Here is a 27,447-nt window from a genome sequence, read left to right as displayed (position 1 = left end):
GGCAAGTGGGGGCCACTCTTCATCGCGGTGCATGGGCCTCTCACTATCGTGGCTTCTCTTGTTGAGGAGCACAGGCTCCGGATGCGCAGGCTCAGTAGTTGTGGCTCACGGGCCTAGTTGCTCCGCGGCATGTGGGATCTTACCAGACCAGGGCTCGAACCTGCGTCCCCTGCATTAGCAGGCAGATTCTCAACCACTGCGCCACCAGGGAAGCCCCGTGTGGTTTTTTTTTTGATAATTGTTTCTTGTTGCCAGCTGCTGAAAAGAGTGCAGGTAATGAGTTTTGCCCCAAAACTTATTTCTCTTGACATGAATTAATAATGCTAGTTCCTTACATCAGAGTTATCAACCCGGGAAGCATGTCACAGTCACCTGGAGAGCAGTAAGAACAAATACTGCTGCCCAGCGTGTTACGGTTCCCTAGAGACACAGCACCTACAGGGTGTGTGTATTCATTCTTTACGTGAGGTTTACTTCTCTTGATATTCCATATCTTAATTCTGTGATGTAAATTCCGTCACCTTGTCCTTCAGGGGTGTCCAGGGAGGGGCTGTGGCTCTGCAGCTGTCCACTGGGGGGGCGGTGTCCGCACATCGGGCAGAACCCAGGCCCCGTCTTCCCTTCCCCGGCCGCTCATCGCGGAGAGCTCCCCATGAGGCCATAGGTGTGGGCTGGAAGGAGGAGGCAGTGTCACGGGAGTGGGGACCACGGCATTTGGCCACTTCCTCGTGTAACTTGAGCCTTCAGGGCCTTTAGCTATCACAGAAGAGCTTTAATTATAGAATAATTTATAATTTTTATAAATCTTGACAATGTAAAACTAGTAGATATATGTCTGGAGAGAAGAGGTAAAGGCATGGTGGAGGAAAAGGTCAGTCCACTTGTCGATCGTGTGACACTGGTTGCCCATCCCCAGAAGCACCAGGTCCAGGACGTCAACACCCTGTAAGGTTTGCAGGTGTTGAGGTCACCAAGAAACACACAACTCACACAGGCTCTGGATGGAATGTAAAGAAGAGACAGTGAGACCAGCCTCAGTAATGAGCGTTGGTCCCCATGACCAGTGGGAGATGGTCTGTACCCACCCCTCGCCTGCAGCAGGTGACGGACTCCAACGCTCCTCACTGGGAACAGATGGGGCAGTGGGACCGGCCAGGCGATTAAGCAGAACAAAGGAGTACACGCCAAGCCCGGAAAAGGCTAAGATACTCCTGAATAAAGAGGTGGGCTTGCCCAGGCCGTGAGGGCTCTTCATCTCCATGTATGGAGATGTTCCAGGCTCACGCTTTCGTGGCCATGCAGGAGTGGAAAGACTGTGCCCGGGAGACTGCCTTTCCCCACACTCCTGGTCCACATCCTCAGTGGAGGGACTCGAGAGATCCTGTCTTAAAGGTTGGGAATCCAAACTATGAATGTCCATTACTTAAAGCAGTAAAAGCACTCAAGTAACTATGTTTATGGTTGAGTAATTGCTGAGTGGAACTAATGACAATAATGAGGAAGGAAGGTACTTTTTTCCTATGTGTGTTTCTTACTTTTTTTCAGCCTGTTTGATTTAAAGTCCTTTTCTCCAAGAAAGTAAGAAGAATTTGAGTTCCTTTCCCAAGGTTCTCTTGCTCTCCAGCTGTCTTTGCCAGCTATGCCAAGAATGCAGAGTCCTCACTGCTTTTTACCCAGGCTGATTGTCACCACTGTTTGCAGCAAACAGCCTTGGTGGATGAGGTAAAGGTCTTCCAGGAAGAAGAGCAGGTGTTCCCTCTGCTTGCTATGAAATGCGGGTTTCCCAAGCTCCAGGTTCCTTTCCACGAGAAGGCATCCCTCGGGCGCCCCCTAGTTGCCCCTGATGGACTTGCAAGGCAGGGAGGGGAGAACCAGCCCGTGAGCTGAAGCTCCCCCGCCGGCTATGCCGCTGGAAATTGAGTTACCCATTGTCTCTGACTCGGGTTTCATTCTCCTGCGGGCATCCATGAAACAGCAACAGACTAACTAATTTGCTTGTAAATAGAACAAAATTAAATCCCAGGCCCAGCAGTTACTTCTGTAAGAAAACTTTTTTTTTAATTTATTGAAGTATAGTTGATTTACAATGTTGTGTTAATTTCTGCTGTACGGCAAAGTGATTCAGTTATACATATATACATTCTTTTTCATATTCTTTTCCATTATGGTTTATCACAGGATAGTGAATATAGTTCCCTGTGCTGTACAGTAGGACCTTGTTGTTTATATATTTTATATACAGTAGTTGGCATCTGCTAACCCCAAACTCCCAGTCCATCCCTCCCCCACCCCACCTCCCCCTTGGCAACCACAAGTCTGTTCTCTATGTGAGTCTGTTTCTGTTTTGTAGATAAATTCATTTGTGTCATATTTTAGATTCCACATATAAATGATATCATATGGTATTTGTCTTTCTGACTTACTTCACTTAGTATGATCATCTCTAGGTCCATCCATGTTGCTGCAAATGGCATTATTTCATTCTTTTTTTATGGCTGAGTAATATTCCATTGTATATATATACCACATCTTCTTTATCCGTTCATCTGTCGATGGACATTTAGGTTGTTTCCATGTTTTGACTGTTGTGAATAGTGCTGCTATGAACATAGGGGTGCATGTATCTTTTTGAATTATAGATTTGTCCAGATATATGCCCAGGAGTGGGATTGCTGGATCATATGGCAACTCTATTTTTAGCTTTTTGAGGAACCTCCATACTGTTTTCCATAGTGGCTGCACCAATGTTAAAAACATTTTTAAAAACAAAGAATAAGAAACCCAATCAAAAAATGGGCAAAAGACCTAAACAGACATTTCTCCAAAGAAGACATGTAGATGACCAATAGGCACATGAAAAGATGTTCATCATCGCTAATTATTAGACAAATGCAAATCAGAACTACAATGAGGTATCACCTCACACTGGTCAGAATGGCCATCATTAAAAAGTCTACAAATAATAAATGCTGGAGAGGGTATGGAGAAAAGGGAACCCTCCTACACTGTTGGTGGGAATGTAAATTGGTGCAGTTGGGAACAAACTAAAGTTTTAGGAAAGCAGAAGGAGATTTTTTCCCCAGCTTTATTGAGCTATAATTGACATATAACCTTGTGTGAGCTTAAGGTGTACAACGTCATGATTTGATATGTGTATATATTTGCAAATGATTGCCAAGCTTAATAAGGTTAGTGAACACATCGATCACCTCACATAGTTACAATTTTGTGTGTGTGAGGTGAGAAGTTTTAAGATCTACCCTCTTACATAGCTTTCATATATATAACACAGTATTTTAACTGTACCCAGGCTGTTTGAATGCTGTTGACAATTCAAAGGCCAACAGTGGGCCGAGGTTGTCTGAAGGCCATTAAACCTCTGTGGAGAAGATTTTTTAGCTTCTGAGTCAAGAGTAAGTTCAAAGGTCTTTAGGTGGGAATACACATCCGTATCTTAAGCCAAAAAAAAAAGTTGTGAAGTTCAATTAAGCAATTGGTTTGTAGGATTTGCAGAACTCTTTGAGGGGGAGAGAGAGAGAAATGTGTGTGCCATGAACCAGGAACCTGGGCCATGCATGACCAACTGCTTTTAAGTTTGAAGCACTGGTGTTTTTGGTTTTTGGGGTTTTTTTGTTTTTTTGTTTTTTTTAATATATTGGTTGTTTTTTTTTTTTTTAATTAATTAATTTATTTATGGCTGTGTTGGGTCTTTGTTTCTGTGTGGGGGCTTTCTCCAGTTGTGGCAAGCGGGGGCCTCTCACTATCGCGGCCTCTCTTGTTGCGGAGCACAGGCTCCAGACGCGCAGGCTCAGTAGTTGTGGCTCACGGGCCCAGTTGCTCCAGGGCATGTGGGATCTTCCCAGACCAGGGCTCGAACCCGTGTCCCCTGCATTGGCAGGCAGATTCTCAACCACTGTGCCACCAGGGAAGCCCCGTTTTGGGGTTTTTTTAATGGTGAGGGCTTCTCACCTGGCTCATGTCTGGGAGCTGCCCTGCAGAGGGGGTGCCTGGAGCAAAGTTGGGGAGGCCTGGGGGGTGGGGTTGGTGGTGAGTCATCAGTTCCAGAGAAAAGCCACTGACATAACTGAAAATGATGTTGGTTCACCAGAAAGCCAGAGTCCTGCACTTCTCTGGGTATAAAACAGTGTCGGGGCATGTGGTGGTGAGCATGGACACGGCGGCCGCCCATGGTCAGATGCCTGGGCCCAGAGGGAGCACGTAGCCCTGCCACTTGTCCTGAGAGCATCGGTTCTCAGTCATAGGTAACATTGCCCTCGGGAGACATTGGCAGTGCCTGGGGACATTTACTGAGGACTTACTGTCATCTGGTGGGTAGAAGCCAGAGCGACTGCTGAACACCCTCCGATGCACAGAACAGCCCCCGTGAAAAATTATCCACCCAAAGTGTCAACAGTACCCAAACTGAGAGACGCTGCTTTAAAGCAGACAGACAACTGTGATTTGCCTTGGGACCGATAGGCGTTTTCAGGACACACAGAAGGCACTCAACAAATGCATGTGGATGAGGATAAAAACCTATTATCAATAAAACCTAGGAGTGCCCAGGGTAGTGCTGGAGTAGAGCGTGCCCAGAGAGGCTTTAAGGCCGAGAACGCAAAACCTGGACCAGGAAGCAGCACATGGGCTAAGACTGAGCTTCTCCAGTGGTTCTTTGCGGGTAAGACAATGAGTGATCTTTATATAAGATTATATTTTTCTGAGTTTTTTAACAATGATCTTGTATTATAATTCAAAAAAATGTAATGAACCACATGGTGGCTCTAGCTAACACTGCTGTACGATATACAGGAAGGCTGTCAAGAGAGGAGATCCAGAGAGTTCTCATCACAAGGAGAAAATTATTTTCCTTTTTTCTTTTCTTTTCTTTTTATCGTATCCATATGAGATGATGGATGTTAGCTGAACCTATTATAATCATTTCATAATATGTGTAAATCAGGCTGTATACTTCAAACTTATACAGTGATGTGGATCAATTATTTTTCTATAAAACTGGGAAAATGAATACAAATTTATTTGACATTACTAAAAAAATTTTTTTTAAAGCTGTTGGAATGATCTAGTTTCCCAAATCATCTTGTTTCCTGGGCATTATTAGTACCACCCATTAGAACTGGGCTGATTCTCGCTGTATGTACAGACCTCAGTTCATCTGCTAGTTCAACCTTGTGAGGGAATCATCAAAAATTTGAAGACCTTCCTCCTGGTGAAGGAAACCCTTGGTAACGTAAAGAGGTCTGACTTGTGAGTCGGATCCCTGGGCTGTGGTCCCAAGTCTGACACCGACATCTGTCACCTTGAACAAGTCATGTGAGCTCTCTGGACCCTAGTCCCCTCAGCCACGGAGTGGCCGGGCTAAGAACAGATGTGTCCCAGAGCCCTTCCCAGCCCTGGGCCCTTCTTGAGTCGCCCACACGAGGGCGTGGTGCGGGCGTGGGGCCCACAACCCCGTGCCTTCCCAGAGCCCTTCCCAGCCCTGGGCCCTTCTTGAGTCGCCCACACGAGGGCAGGGTGCGGGCGTGGGGGCCACAACCCCGTGCCTTCAGTGGGGGCAGCCACCCCTGGACTGGCTCCCGAGTGACCCTTTGGGACCCAGTCCCAGTGAGTTTAAGAGCAGAGCAGCGTGTGTCCCAAACTTCATCCCTCATCAACCCTGCCAATTCAAAAGCAGGACCTGGCCCCAACTTCCACCTGCTGCTCTAGGCACATCTCACCTGGCAGGAGACAGGTGAGCTCATGAGCAGATGCGATCCAGGGTGAGTGTCGGATTACCCTCTTTTTTCCTACAAACCTTCTTGATCTCAAAGTGGTCAGCCGGCGCGAATCGACTCCACAGCAGTTGGTGAGGGGAGGTGCAGATGTCGATTCTCTCCTCCGTAATGGTCGTTGTCACTGTTGTCACAAATGGGTACCTTGAAGTGCAAGAGTGACCCCCACTCTGCTCCATACCTGCCAAGCACTTACTGAGTTCCAAGCATCAGTCAGCACTCACTCGTGCCCTTTGCCTTGACAAACTCTGAGCCTTCATAAAATGATGAGCCTCTAAACTAATGAGGGAGTTCTGTAATCTTTCTGCTTCCTAGTGTGGGCGTTAGTTTGGCTACGGGAGAGGAGACTGGTTGTCTCCAAGGCTTTAAAAGTTACTCCTGGCCCTTCGGCATGCGGCTTCCTTCTAAGCAGCACGGTCTCTCAGAGGGTCTTGGAGACACTGTGAGCTTATTTTTTGACCATTAAATCCAATATCATGTGGTGCACTTTGGCTGGAAAGCTAACGTGAGGCATGTGACAGGCCCAGAGTGAGGCCTGGGGCCTCGTTGAAATTGAGCCCAGGGCTGAGGGCAGGGCCCATCCCTCCTCCGGGCTGAGCGGGCAGCTCACCGCTTCTCACTCCTGCTGCCTAATGTGGATTATTCTTTAAATCGATTCTGTTCTCCGAGTGGCACCCATATGTTTTTGGCTAATACTGGCTTTCTATTTTGCTTTTTAGCATCAGATGTAGCTAATTCTCAAGTGAAGAGGGGAAGGGGGGCGGTTAATAACGGAAAGTCTGGACTCAGGGCTGCCCCTGGAGTTGCACGTAGGGTGTTCCCTCGGCCCAGGTCATCCGGCTCCTTCCCACGCAGATACAGAAACATCTCAGGCTGCATTCAGTTCACTCCTTCATTCAATAATGTTGGCTGTTACGATTACTGATTCACCTGGACCTCGAGGAGATGCTGTGCCTTAGCCATAGAGGACCTCGGTCAGCCCAAGGGGCAGCAAGCAGAGAGGCCACAAGGCAGGAAAAGCGGGCTGGACGCACAGAACTGAAAGGCCGTGAGCAGGAGGGACGACCCACGGCCCGGCTCCGGGCTGACCATCCCGGCCTTGCTTCTGGGGTGACCGGAGCTCTGACTGGCCTCCCTCCAGTGCAGACGGGAGACTGGTCGTGGAGGGCACGCGTGAGCCCCCGGTCGTGGAGGGCACGCGTGAGCCCCTACGGAGGGGACGCCTTTCTGAGGACCCTGCCAGATGCCTGAAGCAGGATGTCACCCCACTCCAGCTGCGGACTCTGTGACCTATTCCCAGCCCCGTGTGAGCCCTGGGAATTGTTTGGCCCATTGATTTCTGCTGGTTGCGTCACTGTCCTCACGTGGTGTCCTCACAGGGGCGCGTGGGGCAATATTCAGCGAAAGCCTTGTCTCTAGGGGTTAGAGACAGCTAACAGCTGCAGCTGTTCTGCAGCTCTCCAGAACACAGTCTCTCTCTCTGTAGCTCCCTTCTCTCCTGAGCTCTGCCCATCTGATCCTAGCCGCCTTCATCTCCCAGAACTCTGATCTGTCTCCTCAACTCAGTGAGACCACAGAACTCTGTGGTTTCCCCCTCCCTGTACTGAGCCTGGAATCTGCATTCAGGCAGGATTTGGGGCCATAATGGGGCTCACCTATTTCTCTTCTCTCAGTGGTCAGAGTCCTGTGATGCCTGTTGTCTAAAGTCTGAACCCATTTTTCATATATTCTGTTTTTCTCTAAATTCACGTTCTTTTTATTTATTTATTTATTTATTTATGACTGTGTTGAGTCTTTGTTTCTGTGCGAGGGCTTTCTCTAATTGTGGCAAGCGGGGGCCACTCTTCATCGCGGTGCGCAGGCCTCTCACCATCGCGGCCTCTCTTGTTGCGGAGCACAGGCTCCAGACGCGCAGGCTCAGTAATTGTGGCTCACGGGCCCAGTTGCTCCGTGGCATGTGGGATCTTCCCAGACCAGGGCTCGAACCCATGTCCCCTGCATTGGCAGGCAGACTCTCAACCACTGCGCCACCAGGGAAGCCCCTATCATTTATTTTTAAAGTCTGAGATGGGGGTAGTTCCTCATCCACAGAGAACATCTCAGCACACATTCCTCAAAACGTACTTTAATTTTCAGCCATGTTCTCACGGTCCCTGCAGCAGACGTCACACCTTCATCATCATTTTGTTCTCATCTTCCTCTGCGCCCACTGAGGGATCATGCTTCCCCATCTCCATAGAATTAGGCATCACTGTGTGACTTGCTTCGGCCACAGAAATGTAGTTGGGAGCATCGAGTCCACTTCCTAGTGCTCGTCTCTCAGCCCCTCTTTTCCGTCACGCGATGACAACGGGAGTAAGTGTTGACATAAGGGGGCTGAAGAGTTGAAGCACATAGAGGAGAGGTGGCCTGGAGAGCAGCTGGGACCCACAGCAGAATTTGCACGAGCAAGGAGGATACTCGTGCCACATTGAGCCACTGAGGGCTGGAGCTGTTTTTTGTGCAGCATGAACTACACCAGCGTGTCCTGCCTGGGATAATCCCTCTTTACTGAGCCGGAGTATGCGTTCACCCTGACCCTAGACACGTGTCTACAAATACATTGGTTTAATGAAGCAGGAGTTTTTGAAAATGTACCATTTGGAAAACCATCCATCCGCCAGAAAATGAGGACCCAGAGGAAGCAAAACCAAGCAGAACTTGACAGAAGGAAACAGACCATTTTTTTGAGATTGAGTTCTTTTGTTGATGTGTTTAAATCACTTCCAGACGGATCAATCCATTGTAATTCAGAAGGATTTATACTTCCCTTGCCACAAATCTAAACAGAATGGAAAACGAACTAGCATAAACAATAGGTATTTGTCTACAACAGGAGACTTGACCCTGGTGAACTGAAATTTTTCTGTGAGGAGCCATCTGTCCTCCGTCCTCTTCTATTACATGAGGTTTGCTTTGCTTTTTTCAGGCGCCAGAGGAAATGCCTTCGTGGTTAAGATTTACTTCCCAACCACCTGTAGAGGTGCTTTTCCCCCCAGTTATATTGAGATATAATTGACATAGAACATCGTATGAGTTTAAGGTGTACAGCAGAGTGATTGATACATGTGTATATTGTGAAACGATCACCACAGTACGTTTAGCTAACATCCATCACCTCACATAGTTACCAATTTGTTTTTTATTTTTCTTGTGATGAGAACTTTCTAAGAGATACTTTTGACAGCCGCTTCTTCTAACTTGCTTCCAAAAGAGGAATTCTTAACCTTTGGTCCATATATTACTGGGGTGCGTGTGTCAATGAATCACACGCGATTGTAGGCAAATTATGTGCGTATTTTACATTTTTTCTGGGGAAAAGGATTTGCACCTTTCATCAGATTCTTAAAGGTCTAGGTGACTCACTTTAAAGACAAAGTCAATTTCCTCACCCAAACAGGATCTCATCTCACATTTCATCAGCCGAGTCCTGTTCTTTTTCTTGTAATTGCTTCTCCTTCTCTTTCATTTTTCTTATAATACAGGAACTGAAGGAATGTCCTGAAGAGGGAGGGATGAGTGATTTCACAAGTGGACGGGAGGTAGTTTCCACTTAGCCCTCGAGGTTCTGGCTGATCACCCAGGTCAGCTGTCTGAGCGGGACACAGGATTTTAATCCGAGCCATCGTTGTGCAAAGTCCTCAGGGGCTCTCGAAACTCAGAACCACCGTGGTAAGTGATGGCAGAGCAAAGACCTCCTGTCACCCTTTGGCCAAAGGAGGGGAGAAATGGAACGTCACTGAGCCTTGAGGAGAGAGGAGAGAAAGTCCTTCCTCTCACAGCTGACTGCCCTATTTGGCTCAGTGTGGAGTTTTAGATTTTTGTATAAAGCGTTTTGGAATGGGCGGGAAAAGTTGTGGCAGAGAGAATGAAAAGAGAGGGGAGAGGAAGTTATAAATATATCCTCACTACTTCCCGGTGAGTCCTGGCACTGAGAGGCAGAGAAAGCTTATTAGACTAACTGTGAGCAAACTTCCAGATAGAAAGAGACTGAAAAAAGTCTGGCTGTCCAGTCAATATTATTGTCTAAATAACTACGTGCAGGCCCCGGGGGGTCCGCTGGGCATCAGGAGGCAGCAGGCAAGTCAAGCTGAAAAGAGCCACTGTGACTGAAGATCCTCTGCTCCCTTGGAGGTGACTTCGGAGGCTTCTGCCCACACATCACAAATATGCCTAAAAACACAAACACTGGGACATTTTCGTAGTACAAAAGCCATGTCCTCATGGAGAATCAAGCAGAATACCTCTTCTAATCTTAAAGTCATATAATGTTATATGCCAATTCCATCTCAATAAAATAGTGGTGGGGAAAGGTGGTTGGGAAACTTAACTACAAAGACATTTCCTCTGGCACTAAAAAAATGCAAAGCTAACCTCATGTAAAAGAAGAGGATCAGGGCTTCCCTGGTGGCGCAGTGGTTGAGAATCTGCCTGCCGAGGCAGGGGACACGGGTTCGAGCCCTGGTCTGGGAAGATCCCACATGCCGCGGAGCAACTAAGCCCATGAGCCACAACTACTGAGCCTGCGCGTCTGGAGCCTGTGCGCTGCAACGGGAGAGGCCGCGAAAGTGAGAGGCCTGTGCACCGTGATGAAGAGTGGCCCCTGCTCGCCACAACTGGAGAAAGCCCTCGTACAGAAACGAAGACCCAACACATCCAAAAATAAATAAATAAATAAATAAATTTATTAAAAAAAAAAAAAAGAGGATCAAAGACAGGTGGTGCCTCACAGAAAAATTTCAACTCACCAGGAAGCCACAGAAGTAAGGACTCCTAAGATGGGTATGAGCCAGGTGACCTGAGGTGACAGCTCCTTTATTCTTTTTATTGTGCTCACTAAACCGTGGCAGGTCCATTTTTAGTTACCGTTTTTTGTTATGTCTTACGTAGATTCGTGTTCACTTCTGTGGTTGAAATAGTCACATAGCTTGATCTGCAAAAAATGCTGTAATATTTTTTCGGTCACGCTCAGCTTTTTATGTGACTCCCCCTTTTTCTTCTACGCTCCCTGTGGAAACCTGCCCATGGGGACAGCGACAAGCTGGCCTCCAGAGCTAAGCTGAAAACACTGGTGATCTGTGCGTGTCTACGCAGACGAGGAAAACCACCTAAGCCTGCTAAATTTGTCAGAAGCCTAGTGGAAAAACAAGTTCTCTCAAATAGATAAAATATGAAATTAGAGTCAGAGGCAGTGTAGCCAACAGAAAAAATTGTGGGTGAGAAGTCTGGAGACCTGGTATTTTATAGCAAGTCCTATCGGGACTTCAGTAGTCAGTGAGCAAGTCAGAAATCTTTCCTGTCCTTTCTGTTTCACCATGATTGCCTTGGGAGGAGATACATGACATAAGGAAAAATTAAAATAATTAATTACTTTCTAGGCAGCATTAAGCCTCGTGCTAAAATCACAAGACAATCAGATGCTGCCTGTGCTAGACATGGCAGACATTGCTGGTCATCCAACCCAAAACCTGTTCCTTCCCAACCCCTTTCTCTCTTGTCCATGTCAACTGAAGAGACTGGAAAAGTCTCTGTTGTAGCTAATGGGGTTCATGTGACACAGCTCTGACCAATGAGTCTTAAGTGGAAATTTATTCAGGGTGTCTGAGAAGCTTTTGCCATTTTTGTTTTTTGTTTTTTTTCAATAAAAGGCACACATACAGCTGACCTAGATTCCTCTCTTCTTTCTACCTTGAATATTGGTGTAATGCCTGGAGCTGAAGCAACCATTTTGTGATCATGAGACAACAGGGCAACACGTTAAGAATGATGGAAGAGAAAGAAGGACCTTGCTTTGATCTTTGATGACATTGCTGAGCTGCTACCCCAGCTCTAGATGACCTACCTTGAGACTTCTTGTTTATTTAAGACTTTTATAGTTGAGTTTTCTCTTACTTCCAGCCAAAGCATTCCTAAGTACCTATGATACACTGGCTATAATATGTTGTTACTGAGAGATTTAACTAAGTTAATTTTATTCAGAAGGGAATCACCATGTAGTAATCTGTAATTTCACTTTAATTTTTAAAACTATAGGGCTTCCCTGGTGGCGCAGTGGTTGAGAGTCTGCCTGCCAATGCAGGGGACGTGGGTTCGAGCCCTGGTCTGGGAGGGTCCCGCATGCCGTGGAGCGGCTGGGCCCGTGAGCCACAATTACTGAGCCTGCGCATCTGGAGCCTGTGCTCCGCAACGGGGGGGGCCGCGATAGTGGGAGGCCTGCGCACTGTGATGAAGAGTGGCCCCCGCTTGCCGCAGCTAGAGAAAGCCCTCGCGCAGAGGCGGGGACCCAACACAGCCATAAAGAAAAAAATAAAAAATAAATAAATTAATTAATTTTTTTAAAAAAATTAAACACTATATAAAAAAGCAAAATTTAAGAGCAAATTTTTTTAAATTTGTATTTTGATAATTTTTAAGCATTCAGAAAAGTTGAAAGAACATAGTTTATTTTAGATGTATATTTTATTTGTAAAATTTGTATTTTATTTAAAAGTTATATTTTATTATATTTTAAATTCCATTAAAAATTTATATTTTGAAAGTTTTCTGGAGAAAACTGGAGGTATTTCTGGAGAAGAGTCAAGGATAGAAGGGGAAGCAGGCCTCCCCATCCTGAAGTGGGAGCCCATTCGGGAGGCCTGCTCTTCCTCTCGTGCGGTAACACTGGGGAGGAGGGGCTTGGCAGCCATGCCCTCCCCCCCGTCCCCCCCACCCATCTATTGGCCCAGCTCTTGTGCAGGGCTGGGGCGTGCGGGGAACAGACCTTCGTCGTCAGAGCTTCTTTAGTTGGCTGAACAGCCAGATTATTCATTAGTCTGAACAATCATCCCATCCCTGGTAGGTTCTCCCTGAGTATGGAATTGAACTGAACATCGGACCAGCAGGCCCTAACTGTTCTTGGCATGGGAAAGGCCCCGCCCCCGACCTGTGACAGGTGTACCTTGGGTTGTTTCTACAGTTGGGGCCCTGGGTGCGGCCCAAGGCCCGGCTGGCAGCTGGCACACCTGTGTGTGGAGCTTGGTCTTGGCCACAGGAGTGAATAAAGCTCCCCTGACCCCCAGGGCCACAGGTGCCCCCATGAACCATCTTTGTATCGACCCATCTAACATCAGGGGTCGCTGGCTTTCAGTAGGAGACCAGGAGGAAGGGCAGGCGCCACACAGACACGCGCGAGATCCTGCATCACTGCGGCTGCTGGAGCTGCTGAGCTCACCACGTCTGCGGGTAGCCCAGCTGCTGGGCACACGCTGATGGGTGTTCAGTTGGTGCCTGGGAGGCTCGGGGGCAGCCCTCCAAGAGGTCATGGTCTTGGGTTGTGAGGAAAGCTGATGAGAGCCTGGACCCAGTTATCCCGACCTGAGGTCGTAAGTCCAGTCGTGCGTGTGTGTGTGTAGATACACAGATCGGTGCCTCATGTGCCTTGTTTACAAAAGAAAATACCTTAATAAAATGAACTTGGAGGCCACCCCTCCTATTAACGGTGCCCAACACCTGCCGTGCAGCAAGGCCAGCAGAGCCAGGCAAGCTTCCCCAGGGAGCTGAGCCCGGTGACTGCAGACCTCACCTGCACCGCGGGGCTTCCCAACCCCGGCAGGATGGACAGCGGCCAACACACAGCTGTTTCCGTGACGGTGACACCAGAGAGCTAGGAAGGACCGCACGGCTGGGCAGCCCTGTTCTCCTGGGCTGGGGGCCGCCTCCCACTCCTCCCGTGGCTGTGGCTTGCTCTGTCTTTCTCTTGTGTATTTCAGTTCTAGCCTCTGGGAACGAAAGACGAAGGCCTGTATCACCCAAGCTGCTGTTGGCCCAGCGTCTATGTAAGAGGCTCAGTTTCCCACACGGGTGTCCACGTGTCCTTCATTCCCTCACTCAACAAGGACTCCAGGATGCCAGGCGCTGGGCGTCCAACAGTAACTGTACAGACGTGGCCCTGAAGCCTGCGGGACAGTGGGGGACGCGGGGTGGTGACTAACACCAGCGGAGCCCCGCTGTGGGGCAGGCACTGCTCCACGCCCTTTATGTGTATCTTAATGCTCACAATGTCCTTCATTCTCACATATAAAAGGTGAGGAATCTGAGGCAGCAAGTTACGTATTAAACTGCTCAAGGTTGCCCAGCGTGGAAAGCGTGGCTCCAGGATTCAAACCCAGGCCGTCAGGCTGCCGAGTCCTGGCATTTAACTCCTGCAGGATTCTGTCCGAGTGACAGTACCCAAGTAAAGCACAGATGTGTGAAGGATTCAGACATGAATCCCTGCTACCGAGGGAAGGAACAGGGACACCTGGTAGGGAGGGCAATAGTGTGGTGGGCTCCTCCTGAGGGGTCCCGTGTAGGCTGAAGAAAGCAAGCTGAGAAGGACGCAGCCAGTGGACGACAGTTCACACTGGCTCCTTGACTTGGGGCTTGGCATGGTCGGGGGACCACTCGAGGGTGAGGGGAGGAGGGGCATGGGTGGGAGGACAGCAGGGGCAGAGGGGGGACCACACCCAAGTGCCGTCGGAAGCTGGGACGAGGGGGTGACACGCCTCACCCTGCATGCTGGAGGTGGGGCGAGGAAGCAGGCCAGTTACTGCCATAGTCCAGTGAAGGGTGGTCGCAGTGGTCCAGAGGAGAGGTGGGCCCAGGCGAGACTTACCTGTTCAAGCTGGACAGCTCCAGCTTGCTTCAACACCCCTGAACCGTGCTGGGAACCCCCCCGCCCAAATCCTGCAGACTGGCTTCGTTCTAAGTTCATGACCTCTGAGAAGGGCCGTGGTGAGGGAGACATGGGGTGGAGAGAGGGTCTCCTCTTTACAGTGGGAGACACTGGAGCGCATTTGTACCCTGCGGGGAACAATCCAGGAGAGAAGGGGAGATGGGTGACCTGGGACAGTAGGGCTAAGAGAAGGAACAGAGTCCTTGGGAAGGGAAGGTGGACGGGGTCCGAGCACATGGAGGGAAGCAGGGACTTGTACTGATGTAGAAACTCTATTTTCCCCCCAAGACACTATTTTTGCAGCTGTTTGAAGTTCGTATATTTTCCGTACTGCAGAGCTTACACAAAATTGAGAAGAACGTAATGTTCAAGTTTTCCTCCCTGTCACTGCAGGAAAGAAGACGATGGGGAAGCTTCAGTGATGGAAGATGAGGGAATTCTCTTCTCGTGGCTCTACTTTCTCAGGGAAGTATTGAGGCCTAAACTGCTGAGAGTAGGGGGTGAAGGAGATGGGGTGTGTGAGGGAGGAGAAGGTTGAAACAATTGTCTTAGAGGAAATGAGCTTAACTGGGTGAAACTGTCCTGGATTAACAGGCAGTTAAGTTCTGAGATCATGAGGCTAAAATTTATAAATGACCAACTGTGGTCTTGAGATTCCTTTTTCCACCAAAAAGAATCAGGGCTTCTTGAAGAAACGATTAATTGCAGGTCTTAGGAGTAAAAAATGTACAAGATGAGCTTGATATTGTCACACTAGAAGGCAAGGAACCAATCAATCCCAGCCAACTGGGGTCCTATCAAGAGGACCCTGGAACCAACTCAAAGATGCTCCCACTGGCCAAAGAGGGAACATTTTGAGCATCAATAAAGATAAGACTGCAATGGACTGGAACACATCAAGTCCGTTTAAACTCAAATATGAGTTCATAATGAAAGTGAAAAATAAAAAAACTAATTGGTCACCACTGGAGGATGTTAATGGACCAATTCACTGAGTTCAAAATGACTCATTATTTTGAACACTAGTAAATAAAGGAAAAGAATCCTATTCTACCTCTCTTGTTTGTGTTACCATCAGGTAACACAAATAGTAGATGGGAATTTTCTCGTTTTTTGGAAGAATTTTAGCTACAAATGAAGAAAATGATAGAATAGAGCATGACTGTTTTGCAAGGACTATGGCACTGAGGCTCAATGGCTGCTACATCACAAAGAGAAAAAATCAGACCTGTGCTTCCTGATGGGAAGAACACACCCACCCAGGAGACAGAATCTGCTAGAGCTTCTGTCTCCAACCACGGAGCTATATTATAGGTCATGCAGAGAGCAAGGGAACACGCTAAACGATACCACAGGGACGCTCAGCAGAATGCAGTCTGTGAGGGCTGCTGGTCACGCTACCTAGTTTTCTCAGCAAATAAATTGCAGGAGGAAAAAGAAATGGAAGGGAAACCTATGCATTTAAAGGAGGGTAAGAGACACATCGGTCTCATTGCGTAAACATTACTTGTGTGATGCACACAAACTATGGAAAGCGATTGATGACATTTACAAGACACTCAGAAACGTGAACACTAACAGAATATCTGATGATATTAAATAATTACTGTTTAGAAAAATGACACCAGTCTGCAGGCTTATGCAATTTCTTGGGTGACGTTGAGGATTCAGAGTTAAGGGAGTGAAAGGCCACTAAACAAGTTTATGGGAGATTGCAGTTTGGGTAAATGAATGAATTAGTTAATTAATGACTTGAGAATATTAGCTTTTAGCTTTAAATATTCAGTGTCATTAATATCTAATGAAATACTGCATATGAAAAGTACTTTGAAAACCTTTCAAGTTTTACTAAAAATTAGGGCTAGAATCTTTGAAAGCCAGCCTATCAGTACACACAGGGATCAATAAAGCTCAGTTTGCTGATGGGCTGATCTGCTTTGCCGGTATACTTATGGTGATCACATTCTTCTGAAACCCCTAAAAGGGCGTGTGGTCTGACAAAAGGATATTTTCCAATTTGTGAATGCATTTAATTGAAAACTGTTATTAAGGTATCAAATTTAAGTCATATTAGTTGTACGTTTAATGAATCCCTTTTAAGGAAAGTTCAAAAGTACATGAAACTGAAACGAACCCAGAAAAATCCTATTATCATCACCTTAATTATGCGTGAGTCAGTCACTTAATTATTACATGAGTCAGAGCCCTATTAGAGAATGGTGTCCGGTGTGTGCCACACTTTGAGAGGCAGGAAAACTGGAAGACGGTCCAAGTGTAATTAGAGCGATGGAGTGTTTTACGGGGAGAAGCTGAGAGGGTTCAAAATCACGGTCTCAAAGTGTATTGCGTGCTTTTAATCACCTGGAGTGAATACCTAGATCCTTGGCTATACAGAGGGTCATGCAAGAAGAAATGGGCTGTAAAAAAGAACTACTTGTACCTCCTCCCATGTCCCAAAACTGCTCTCATAAGGGGCAGCCGTGACCTCCACGTGACGAAACTCAAAGGACCAGTCCTTGTCCTACTGGACCCAGAGCAGCCTCTGGGGCCCCCTTCCTCCCCTTCAGTGCCCCGGATCGGAGCACCCCTGGGCTCAGCCCTCACTCCTCCCTTTCTGACTAGCACTTAGCCCTTGGTGAACTCACCCAGGCCAAGGCTTTAAACACCATCAGGATGCTGATCGCTTCCACATTTACTTCTCTGCCCAGACCTCGCCCTTGGACTCCAGACTTGCATAACTTACTGCCCACTCGGCACCTCAACCTGGATTTTTTTTTTTTTTAAAGGAATTCCTTTATTTTTATTATTTATTTATTTATTTTTAGCTGTGTTGGGTCTTCGTTTCTGTGCAAGGGCTCTCTCTAGTTGCGGCAAGCAGGGGCCACTCTTTATCGCGGTGCGCGGGCCTCTCACTATCGCGGCCTCTGCTGTTGCGGAGCACAGGCTCCAGACGCACAGGCTCAGTAGTTGTGGCTCACGGGCCCAGTTGCTCCGCGGCATGTGGGATCTTCCCGGACCAGGGCTCGAACCCGCGTCCCCTCAGGGCCAACTCGCATTGCTGGGGCTCCACGGCGGCCACAGGTAGGTGTGTCGCCTGCTGCCCTGAGGCTCTGCCAACTCCCGGGTCTCGGGCTGGGCGTCCCTCTCAACCTGGATTTTTAACGGGCATCTCAAAATTAACATGCCCCAGTCTGCCCACCCACCCAGCCACCTGCTCCTCCCACGGCTGCCCTTATCTCAGATGATGGCAATTCCATCCTTCCGGGTGCTCTGGCCAAGATCATGGCATCATCCAAACTCCTGCCTTTTCCTCTTATGCCACACCTGCTCTAACGGCAAATCCTGTGGGCTCACCCTTCACAGACCTATACCGAACCCAGCCGTCTCTCTCCACCCCACTCCCAACGCCCTTGTCCACGTACCGCCAGCGCCCCCGGGTTGTCACAGCCGCCCCCTCTCTGGCGCCACTGCTCCCTCAAGTTTCAACTCAGCAGCTAGGATGACCTGATATAAACATCATCTAAGCAGGCCTGGTCCGTCTTAGAAAGGTCTCTTGTCCCTTCTGCCCACCATCCAATTTATTTTGTGATTTTCCCAGCCAGGCTTCCAGAGTCAGCAGACTACGCTTACTGCCCCCATTTCTTCCTTAATTCTTTTTTTTTTTTTTTTTTTGGCCGTGTTGGGTCTTCATTGCTACGCATGGGTTTTCTCTAGTTGCAGCGTACTCTTTGTTGCGGTGCACAGGCTTCTCATTGCAGTGGCTTCTCTTGTTGTGGAGCACAGGCTCTAGGCGCGTGGGCTTCAGTAGTTGTGGCACACGGGCTTCAGTAGTTGTGGCTCGTGGGCTGTAGAGCGCAGGCTCAGTAGTTGTGGCTCGTGGGCTTAGTTACTCCGTTGCATGTGGAATCTTCCTGGTCCAGGGCTCGAACCCGTGTCCCCTGCGTTGGCAGGTGGATTCTTAGCCACTTCGCCACCAGGGAAGCTCTCTTCCTTAATTCTTTGCAAGCTGACTTTTTTCCCACCCTCTAATTCAGAGGTCACCATTACCTCCTCACCAAACCAAGGCTCTTTCCTGAGTCCTCATTGTTAGGGACCTTTCTGAGGGTCTCAAACCAGTAACCATCCTGCTTCCCAGAGCATCCCCTGCCACACCTGGGCTTCCTTAATCTCAGGCTACTTCTTTCTAGTCCTTTCTTCCTGCCCCTCCCACACTCAGACTGGCCTTCACCCCCCCCCCCCCCACCAACCCCCTTTCAGAGAGCTGTTCCCCTCACAGCCTCCACTCTTCATTTCTGGCCTTTCCCACTGGCTGACTCTCCTCATCTTAAACTCAGCACAAGCCAGACCAGGCCCACTTCCCACACCCCCTGTCTCTGGTCACACTGGCTTCCTCCCTCATTCTCCTATCTCTGTCGATGGGGCCACCACCACCCCATTCTCTCAACGCTGGGCTCCCTTCTGACTTCTCGCTGTCCTTTTGCCTCTCATGCAATAGGCACCAAGTACAGCCTTTCGTGTATCTCTCCCCTATTTCTCTCTCTGCTTTGATAACTTGCTGGGCTCCCTGTTTGCCCAGGTCCTGGCTGACTCCCCGGGCCACAGCCCCGTTGCATTCCCTGCCGTTGTCTACTCCAGGGGTGCCGGAGCTGGCTTTTCCTTCTGGCCTCACCTCCTCCCCCTCCACTCATAGACCTCCGAGAGCTCTGCATCTCAGGAGTGGGATGTGCCCAAGCTTTCCCCGCTCACATGGGTCCACTGGTCTTCCCAGGTTCCACTCATGGTTTAGGTATCAGAGCTGACCTTTTTCTCGAGTGTCTTAAGATCTGATACTCTCTCCATCTGCTAAACGTGCCAGTGCCCGAGTGACCCTCAGCCTATCAAGGCAGTGTGTATGTAAGGATGGGGCTTCCTCTGCTGCCCCTGTGGACCATCCCATTCCAAACCATGACCTGAAAACACAGCAGGTGCCAATTCTCAGAGGTAGGGGAACAGCCATTATTGGTGTCTAAGATGCATGTTATAGCATTGCTGAAATCAGGGCATTGCTAACGATTTAATTACATGGTTTAATTGGCACCATTTTTTCTTTCTCAGTGGTACATAAAATAGTGGTTCATCTTACAGCTGATTGTGTCTTAGATTCCATAAGCTGTAAAGCTCAAGTGCTGGTCTGGACTATAGGAAATTTTCTAAAATATGTTCAGCATGCCACTGTGCAGAGCTGTAAATTATGTGATACTAGGAAAGGCAGGAAAGAAGAGGAGAGAGAAAATTTTAAAAGACTTGGTCCCCTTCCTAAGATCTTATGACCTAATTTGTGAAACAGGGCTAAGAGAAATCTGAAAACACTTCTCAAGCAACAGATGAGCAGGTGAGAGCTGAAGTGAACATCTGTGAATCTGAGGGTACATAAACAATGTTGTCTGGAACCTCAGCATCCCAGGAAGGCTTCCTGGAAGAAGTGAGCTTTGCATCTAAAAGGAAAGAAAAAGTGGGCCAAAGGCTACTCTGCCTCATTTAATGGGCACACTGTTCTCAGGAGGAAATAACGTCTCCATTTTACAAATGTTTGGACAGCGTATGAGCATCATACCCGGGATATCCACCACATAATTGAATTTGTGACAAGGGGGCAGAAGGCTCAGGAATGACTTGAATCTCTGCTGTTCACGTTTCCTTTATTTCCCAAATCACCCCCTGAGAGGGTATCCACAGAGGATGGAATGACTGGTGGTTCCTGGTCATTTTTTTTGGGGGGGGGGGCCACCCCAAAGGGCAAACAGGTTTATTGCAGCTGTGGCCAGGCAATCAGCGGTTGAACTTGGCCACATGTTCCAGCTCATCCTTCTTCTTGATAGTGTAGGAGCTGGAGGAGCCCTTGGCAGCGCTGATGAGCTCGTCTGCCAGGCACTCGGCAATGGTCTTGATGTCCCCGAAGGTGGCCTCACAGGCACCTGTGCACAGCAGCCAGATGGCCTGATTCACACGGTGCAGCGGGGACACGTCCACGGCCTGCCGCCTCACTGTTCCAGCTCGCCCAATGCGGGTCGAGTCCTCCCAGGGGCCACTGTTGATGATGGCATTCACCAGGACCTGCAGGGGGTTCTCACCTGTGAGCAAATGGATGCTCTCAAAGGCGTGCTTGACGATGCGCACAGTCACGAGCTTCTTGCCATTGTTGCGGCCATGCATCACCACGGCGTTGGTGAGGTGCTCCACGATGGGGCACTGCACCTTGTGGAAGCACTTGGCCGCGTAGCGCCCTGCACTGTGGGGCAGGTATTTGGCATACTTCTCCTTCACTGCGATGTAATCCTGCAGGGAAATGCCATTGATCTGCACATCATCAGTGCTCCACTTCCCAAAGAGCTTGATGTCGGGGGTCTCTGCTACTGCAGGTGCAGCTGTCTCCCACTCCGTCACCCTGAAGGCGCAGCCGAGGCATCTCGGCCGCTCGGCATGGACCACGCGTGCCCTGGCACAGACAGGAAGCGTTCCTGGTCATTCTTGAGTGTTCTGCAAGGGCGCCACCATCCTGCTTGCCACCGGGGCCTCTGCTCCTTCTGGAACTTGCCCGAGAGACAAATGGCTTAACCCTCAGCCTTCTCCATGTGAGCAGAATGGGTGTGAGAGGAACCAACTGGGTGTGGGGCCTGATGGGAACATCCTGACGGAGGTCTCAGGGCCATCCATACACATCCCTTACAGGAGAAGGAAACGAGGCCCCCCAAACCCACCCAAAGGGCGATTCCAGGGAAGCCCTCTCCTTCCTTCTCTCTCCCCTCCCCTGCAGACCAGTCCCGACATCCTGGCTAAAACCCAGTGCCAAGAGGGGCCCTGCCTAGCTGCCAGGTCCTCGTACTCCAGCGGACGATGCACGGGTATGTGCTGCTGTCCACATGCCTGAGTACAAACTGGCTTGTTGCAGTATCTACCCTTAAGTCAAGGGCTGTACACACTCACCAGAGCGGGAGGAGGGATTGCAAGATGGAGGGAAAGGGCGCAGGCAGGCAGAGGGAAGAGCCCCCGTACTGGCGCACCCACACCCATCAGCATCTCACAGTTGGCCCTGCGCGTTACTCCCCGAGCGTTCGGCTCCTCCGACTCCACACCCATCCTGTAAGCCGGTGGGGCAGGTTCCGGTCACCATCTGACAAAGGAGAAAAGCGGGCTCAGAGAAGTCAAGGTCACAAGGTAAGTGGCAGGTCTAGAGATCTGGGTCTCAGTTCTCCCCGAGAAAACACACCTTTGATCCTCCCAAATTCTACCTGGGGGTGGACAGTGGACCGCAGTACCCTCCGTACAGAAAGCTAGAAGAAGGCAACACTTAGGGAACACTTTCCACTCGCCAGGCACTCACCAAGCCCTTTACACGAATTAACTCCATCCTCACCGCAACTTTACTAAGTAGCTACAGTTACTAATCCCGCTTCACCCGTAGGGCTCCTGAGGCACAGAGAACAAGGGACTCGTCCAGGGTCGCAGACGTAGACGAGAGAGGGAGGCGTGAGCGGGACCGGGCGGACCAGGGAGGGCAGCGGAGGGCCGGGTGGACTTCGGAGGGCCCGGCCCCGGTGGTTTCCAGCCTCGCGGCGCCGGCCAGGCCCCGGCTGCCCATATAAGGCCGTGGGCGTCCTGTAACGTTTCAGGCGCGTTAGGGCGCCCCGCGGCCTGCAGCCTCCTCCGCGCCGAGGAATGTGTGGAATCCTCCTTCCTGGCTGCCGCCCCCCGCAGGAGGACTTCCCCTCCGCACCCGGGCCCCGATTAGCCCCCGAGCGAGCCCGGAGGCATCCCACCGCTGCCTGGCCGCTGGGGGGAGCGCGGCGCCTCGGCGGAGCCGTCCGGGAGGCGGGGAGGCGACCGCGCGCCCTCACCTGCCCGGGGCGGCGCGCGCGGGCGCAGAGGAGGCGGCGGGGCGGAGGCCGCCGAGGAGCCGGGGAGGAGCCTGCGCCGGGCGGCGGCGTGGGCGCGAAGTGAAACTCCTGGAAGTCGCGGGAGCGCGGGGAGCCGCGGCGGCGGGCCGCGCGCCCATGGCGTTGAGCAAAGGGCTGCGGCTGCTCGGGCGGCTGGAGGCCTCGGGGGAGAGCAGCATCCTGCTGGAGGCGCGCGGCCGCGGGGACTGCTTGCTCTTCGAGGCCGGCACGGTGGCCACGCTCGGTGAGTGCGGCAGGCGGCGCCGCGGGCCGGCGACTCCGCAGCGGCGCCGGGGCTCGGGCCGCGCCCTGGTCCCCTGTCCCGGGGAGGATGCCTGGAGGGGAGGTCGCCTGCCTTTGCTGAGACCTAGACAAACGGGCACCTCCCGTCCCCGAGGTGACCGGTCCCGGGCGGCGCGGAGGTGGCCGAGGCGTGGGGGTCGCACGCGCAGGGTGGCGGGTGGCCAGTTTGAATGAAGTGACGCCGGGGACGCCAGAAGACACGTGTGGCTGCTCCCGGGTGCACAGGCGGCCCACAGGGGTCTGCGGTCTGCGCGCCTGCCGGCGGGGTCCGTTCTTGGAGAGCCGCCTCTGGTCTCTTCTGCGCCGCGCTCCCCCGGGACCCGTTACAGATTCAAGACCATCCAGGAGAGGTGACTTAGGAGGCAGCCCGACCAAGTGCCTGGCGCTGTTTTTCTTTGGCACCTGTTGATGAAACCAGTGAATGCCCGTTCCCTTGTGATGGCCTCCTTCACTCCCGGGGGTGGGGGTGGGGATGGGGACAAAAGCACCATAACATAGCCTCCGGAGAAAGCGCTGATGGCACCTTTGCCTCATGTAAATACTTGGCTGAGAAGCGTCAGTACTGCAAAGTATAGAACTTGGAGGCAAAAAAACCCACAAAAAACAAAAAAACCTGGTGACTCTGTCCTGGGTGTATTTGACATTAGCCAGTTGCCAAGTCAGTGTATTTCACCTATGAGCTCCAGGAAGTCTTGACACTAACATTGTGTCAAGGGCTTTAGAGACCATCTCATTTAATTTTCACAATTCTACAAAAGGACTAGTATTATCCCCATATTACAGAGGAGTAAACTGAGGCCTGAAGAGGCTAAGAAACGTGCTTGCCTAAGGTGACAAACAGCTCTACCTGACTTCCAGTGACTATTTCTGTATTGTTGTACAGTGTGCGGCTTCTTGGAATCACCTTGTTTTGTGGCTAACATTCATGAGGAAGGCCAGGTAACAAAGAGAGCGAAACCAGGTAGAATTGTTAGAACTTTAACCTGAACACTAGAGAGTAGGCTTACAACTGGTGTCCAGCATCTTCCCTGTTTGTAGCTAAACAAAGCTCAGAGGAGGGTCACCAGTCCTTCAGGTAGATGACCTGTGCACTCACGCCCACCACATTTTATAATTGAATCATCTTATTTTTCAGATTGTATGCATCAATTCTTCAATTAGATTCTTCGGTATACATCTTGGAAGGACCATCTCTTCTATTTCTGCTTCCCTAATCATTTCATTAGCATATAGTTATCTGGCTTGTTTTCAGTCACTTGGTTACTAAAACAACATCTCCAGTATTGTCAGCACCATAAGTGTGCAGTAGTCATGGATTAAATTATTATCAGATTATTCCAATTTGTGCTCTGTCCCGAAAAGTCCAAATTTGGTCATTTGCTAACGTCTTGAAAGAAAACCACAGAAATCTCCATTCCATTTTAGATGTCTACTTCATACTACATGTATCAGAGCTGAGAGATTAAATTGCATGGTACAAAACTACTGCTTCATCAAAGAGATTAAAATATTATTCAGTTGGATGACAGCAACTTTAAGCAAGGTTCCTATATATTTGAGTTCCTTTCAAGCCACTGGGATAAAAAGACTTTATTTTTTCAAAACTGAAGATTTTAAAATGATTAATGAAAGTAATACAATGCATATTTTCCATTGGAAATTAGGTTTGGGCTGAAATCATGTATATTATGTTGGTGATTACAGTAGTCTGGATTCTAGAACAGAGGGTGTAACAGCAGGAATGGGCCTCAGCTCATGTGCAGTCCACATTTGTCACTTAACCTAGCATTCATTTCTCAGTAGACTTTGGGCTGAATACTTAACTTGTGAAGTCTTCTTAAATTAAGCGAAACTATTTTTATTTTTATTTATTTATTTTTTTAAACATCTTTATTGGAGTATAATTGCTTTACAATGGTGTGTTAGTTTCTGCTTTATAACAAAGTGAATCAGCTATACATATACTTATATCCCCATATCTCTTCCCTCTTGCGTCTCCCTCCCTCCCACCCTCCCTATCCCACCCCTCTAGGTGGTCACAAAGCACCAAGCTGATCTCCCTGTGCTATGGGCTGCTTCCCACTAGCTATCTATTTTACATTTGGTAGTGTATTTATGTCCATGCCACTCTCTCACTTTGTCCCAGCTTACCCTTCCCCCTCCCCGTGTCCTCAAGTCCGTTCTCTATGTCTGCGTCTTTATTCCTGTCCTGCCCCTAGGTTCTTCAGAACCTTTTTTTTTTTTTTTTTTAGATTCCATATATATGTGTTAGCATACGGTATTTGTTTTTCTCTTTCTGACTTACTTCACTCTGTATGACAGACTCTAGGTCCATCCACCTCACTACAAATCACTTAATTTCGTTTCTTTTTATGGCTGAGTAATATTCCATGTATATATGTGCCACATCTTCTTTATCCATTCATCTGTCGATGGACACTTGGGTTGCTTCCATGTCCTGGCTATTGTAAATAGAGCTGCAGTGAACATTGTGGTACATGACTCTTTGTGAATTATAGTTTTCTCAGGCTATATGCCCAGTAGTGGGATTGCTGGGTCATATTGTAGTTCTATTTTTAGTTTTTTAAGGAACCTCCATACTGTTCTCCATAGTGGCTGTATCAATTTACATTCCCACCAACAGTGCTAGAGGGTTCCCTTTTCTCCACACCCTCTCCAGCATTTATTGTTTGTAGATTTTTTGATGATGGCCATTCTGACTGGTGTGAGGTGATACCTCATTGTAGTTTTGATTTGCATTTCTCTAATGATGAGTGATGTTGAGAATCCTTTCATGTGTTTGTTGGCCATCTGTATATCTTCTTTGGAGAAATGTCTATTTAGGTCTTCTGCCCATTTTTGGATTGGGTTGTTTGTTTTTTTTGATATTGAGCTGGATGAGCTGCTTGTAAATTTTGGAGATTAGTCCTTTGTCAGTTGCTTCATTTGCAAATATTTTCTCCCATTCTGAGGGTTGTCTTTTCATCTTGTTTATGTTTTCCTTTGCTGTGCAAAAGCTTTTAAGTTTCATTAGGTCCCATTTGTTTATTTTTGTTTTTATTTCCATTTTTCTAGGAGGTGGGTCAAAAAGGATCTTGCTGTGATTTATGTCATAGAGTGTTCTGCCTATGTTTTCCTCTAAGAGTTTTATAGTGTCTGGCCTTACATTTAGGTCTTTAATCCATTTTGAGTTCATTTTTGTGTGTGGTGTTAGGGAGTGTTCTAATTTCATTCTTTTACATGTCGCTGTCCAGTTTTCCCAGCACCACTTATGGAAGAGGCTGTCTTTTCTCCATTGTATATTCTTGCTTCCTTTATCAAAAATAAGGTGACCATGTGTACATGGGTTTATCTCTGGGCTTTCTATCCTGTTCCATTGATCTATATTTCTGTTTTTGTGCCAGTACCATACTGTCTTGATTACTGTAGCTTTGTAGTGTAGTCTGAAGTCCAGGAGCCTGATTCCTCCAGCTCTGTTTTTCTTTCTCCAGATTGCTTGGGCTATTCAGGGTCTTTTGTGTTTCCATACAAATTGTGAAATTTTTTGTTCTGGTTCTGTGAAAAATGCCACTGATAGTTTGATAGGGACTACACTGAATCTGTAGATTGCTTTGGGTAGTATAGTCATTTTCACAATGTTGATTCTTCCAATCCAGGAACATGGTATAGCTCTTCATCTGTTTGTATCATCTTTAATTTCTTTCATCAGTGTCTTATAGTTTTCTGCATACAGGTCTTTTGTCTCCTTAGGTAGGTTTATTCCTAGGTATTTTATTTTTTTTTGTTGCAATGGTAAATGGGAGTGTTTCCTTAATTTCTCTTTCAGATTTTTCATCATTAGTGTATAGGAATGCAAGAGATTTCTGTGCATTAATTTTGTATCCTGCTGCTTTACCAAATTCATTGATTAGCTCTAGTAGTTTTCGGGTAGCATCTTTAGGATTCTCTATGTATAGTATCATGTCATTTGCAAACAGTGACAGCTTTACTTCTTTTCCGATTTGATTCCTTTTATTTCTTTTTCTTCTCTGATTGCTGTGGCTAAAACTTCCAAAGCTATGTTGAATAATAGTGGTGAAAGTGGACAACCTTGTCTTGTTCCTGATCTTAGAGGAAATGGTTTCAGTTTTTCACCATTGTGAACGATGTTTGCTGTGGATTTGTCATATATGGCCTTTATTATGTTGAGGTAAGTTTCCTCTATGCCTACTTTCTGGAGGGTTTTTATCATAAATCGGTGTTGAATTTTGTCGAAAGCTTTTTCTGCATCTACTGAGATGATCATATGGTTTTTCTCCTTCAATTTGTGAATATGGTTTATCACATTGATTGATTTGCGTATATTGAAGAATCCTTGCATTCCTGGGATAAACCCCACTTGATCACGTTGTATGATCCTTTTAATGTGCTGTTGGATTCTGTTTGCTAGTATTTTGTTGAGGATTTTTTTTTTTTTTTTTTTTTTATTTATTTATTTATTTATTTATTTATTTATTTATTTATGGCTGTGTTGGGTCTTCGTTTCTGTGCGAGGGCTTTCTCTAGTTGCGGCAAGTGGGGGCCACTCTTCATCGCGGTGCGCGGGCCTCTCACTATCGTGACCTCTCTTGTTGCGGAGCACAGGCTCCAGACGCGCAGGCTCAGTAATTGTGGCTCACGGGCCTAGTTGCTCCGCGGCATGTGGGATCTTCCCAGACCAGGGCTCAAACCC

The 27,447-nt window shown here is 48.5% G+C and overlaps 2 protein-coding genes across 8 annotated transcripts in view; one reads left to right on the top strand and one right to left on the bottom strand.

Moving 5' to 3' along the window:
- Positions 1 to 20,181: 20,181 nt before the first annotated feature.
- LOC132376406 (small ribosomal subunit protein uS7-like) lies at positions 20,182 to 22,552 on the bottom strand. Its single transcript, XM_059942072.1, has 4 exons — positions 22,395 to 22,552; positions 21,956 to 22,155; positions 21,484 to 21,571; positions 20,182 to 20,995 (listed from the first exon to the last, which is right to left on the bottom strand). Exons 1-4 carry the CDS (start codon positions 22,550 to 22,552, stop codon positions 20,329 to 20,331), a joined length of 1,113 nt encoding a protein of 370 aa, XP_059798055.1. The 3' UTR covers positions 20,182 to 20,328.
- SYNJ2 (synaptojanin 2) overlaps positions 22,438 to 27,447 on the top strand; it is a 97,079-nt gene continuing 92,069 nt past the window's right edge. For 4 of the 7 annotated variants that reach the window (XM_059940918.1, XM_059940917.1, XM_059940920.1 and 1 more), the window contains exon 1: positions 22,439 to 22,677. In XM_059940918.1, coding sequence (XP_059796901.1) covers positions 22,551 to 22,677 — 127 coding nt within the window. In that variant the 5' untranslated portion in view covers positions 22,439 to 22,550. Of the gene's footprint in view, positions 22,678 to 27,447 lie in introns of all 7 variants that reach the window. The other 3 variants (XM_059940921.1, XM_059940919.1, XM_059940922.1) reach the window with 2 other exon arrangements.

Source organism: Balaenoptera ricei, chromosome 12, assembly GCF_028023285.1.
Source record: "Balaenoptera ricei isolate mBalRic1 chromosome 12, mBalRic1.hap2, whole genome shotgun sequence".
NCBI classification, from domain to species: domain Eukaryota; kingdom Metazoa; phylum Chordata; class Mammalia; order Artiodactyla; family Balaenopteridae; genus Balaenoptera; species Balaenoptera ricei.
This window is presented reverse-complemented; position numbering and strand designations above follow the sequence as displayed.

What these genes read in the sequence shown, in the direction of transcription:
- LOC132376406 (XM_059942072.1), bottom strand. Translation starts at nt 22,552, where the DNA reads ATGGGCGCGCGGCCCGCCGCCGCGGCTCCCCGCGCTCCCGCGACTTCC. An exon ending in GCGCGCGCCGCCCCGGGCAG is followed by an intron (nt 22,156 to 22,394) that starts GTGAGGGCGCGC and finishes GAAACGTTACAG; the next exon opens with GACGCCCACGGCCTTATATG. An exon ending in GTGCCTCAGGAGCCCTACGG is followed by an intron (nt 21,572 to 21,955) that starts GTGAAGCGGGAT and finishes CTGTGAGATGCT; the next exon opens with GATGGGTGTGGGTGCGCCAG.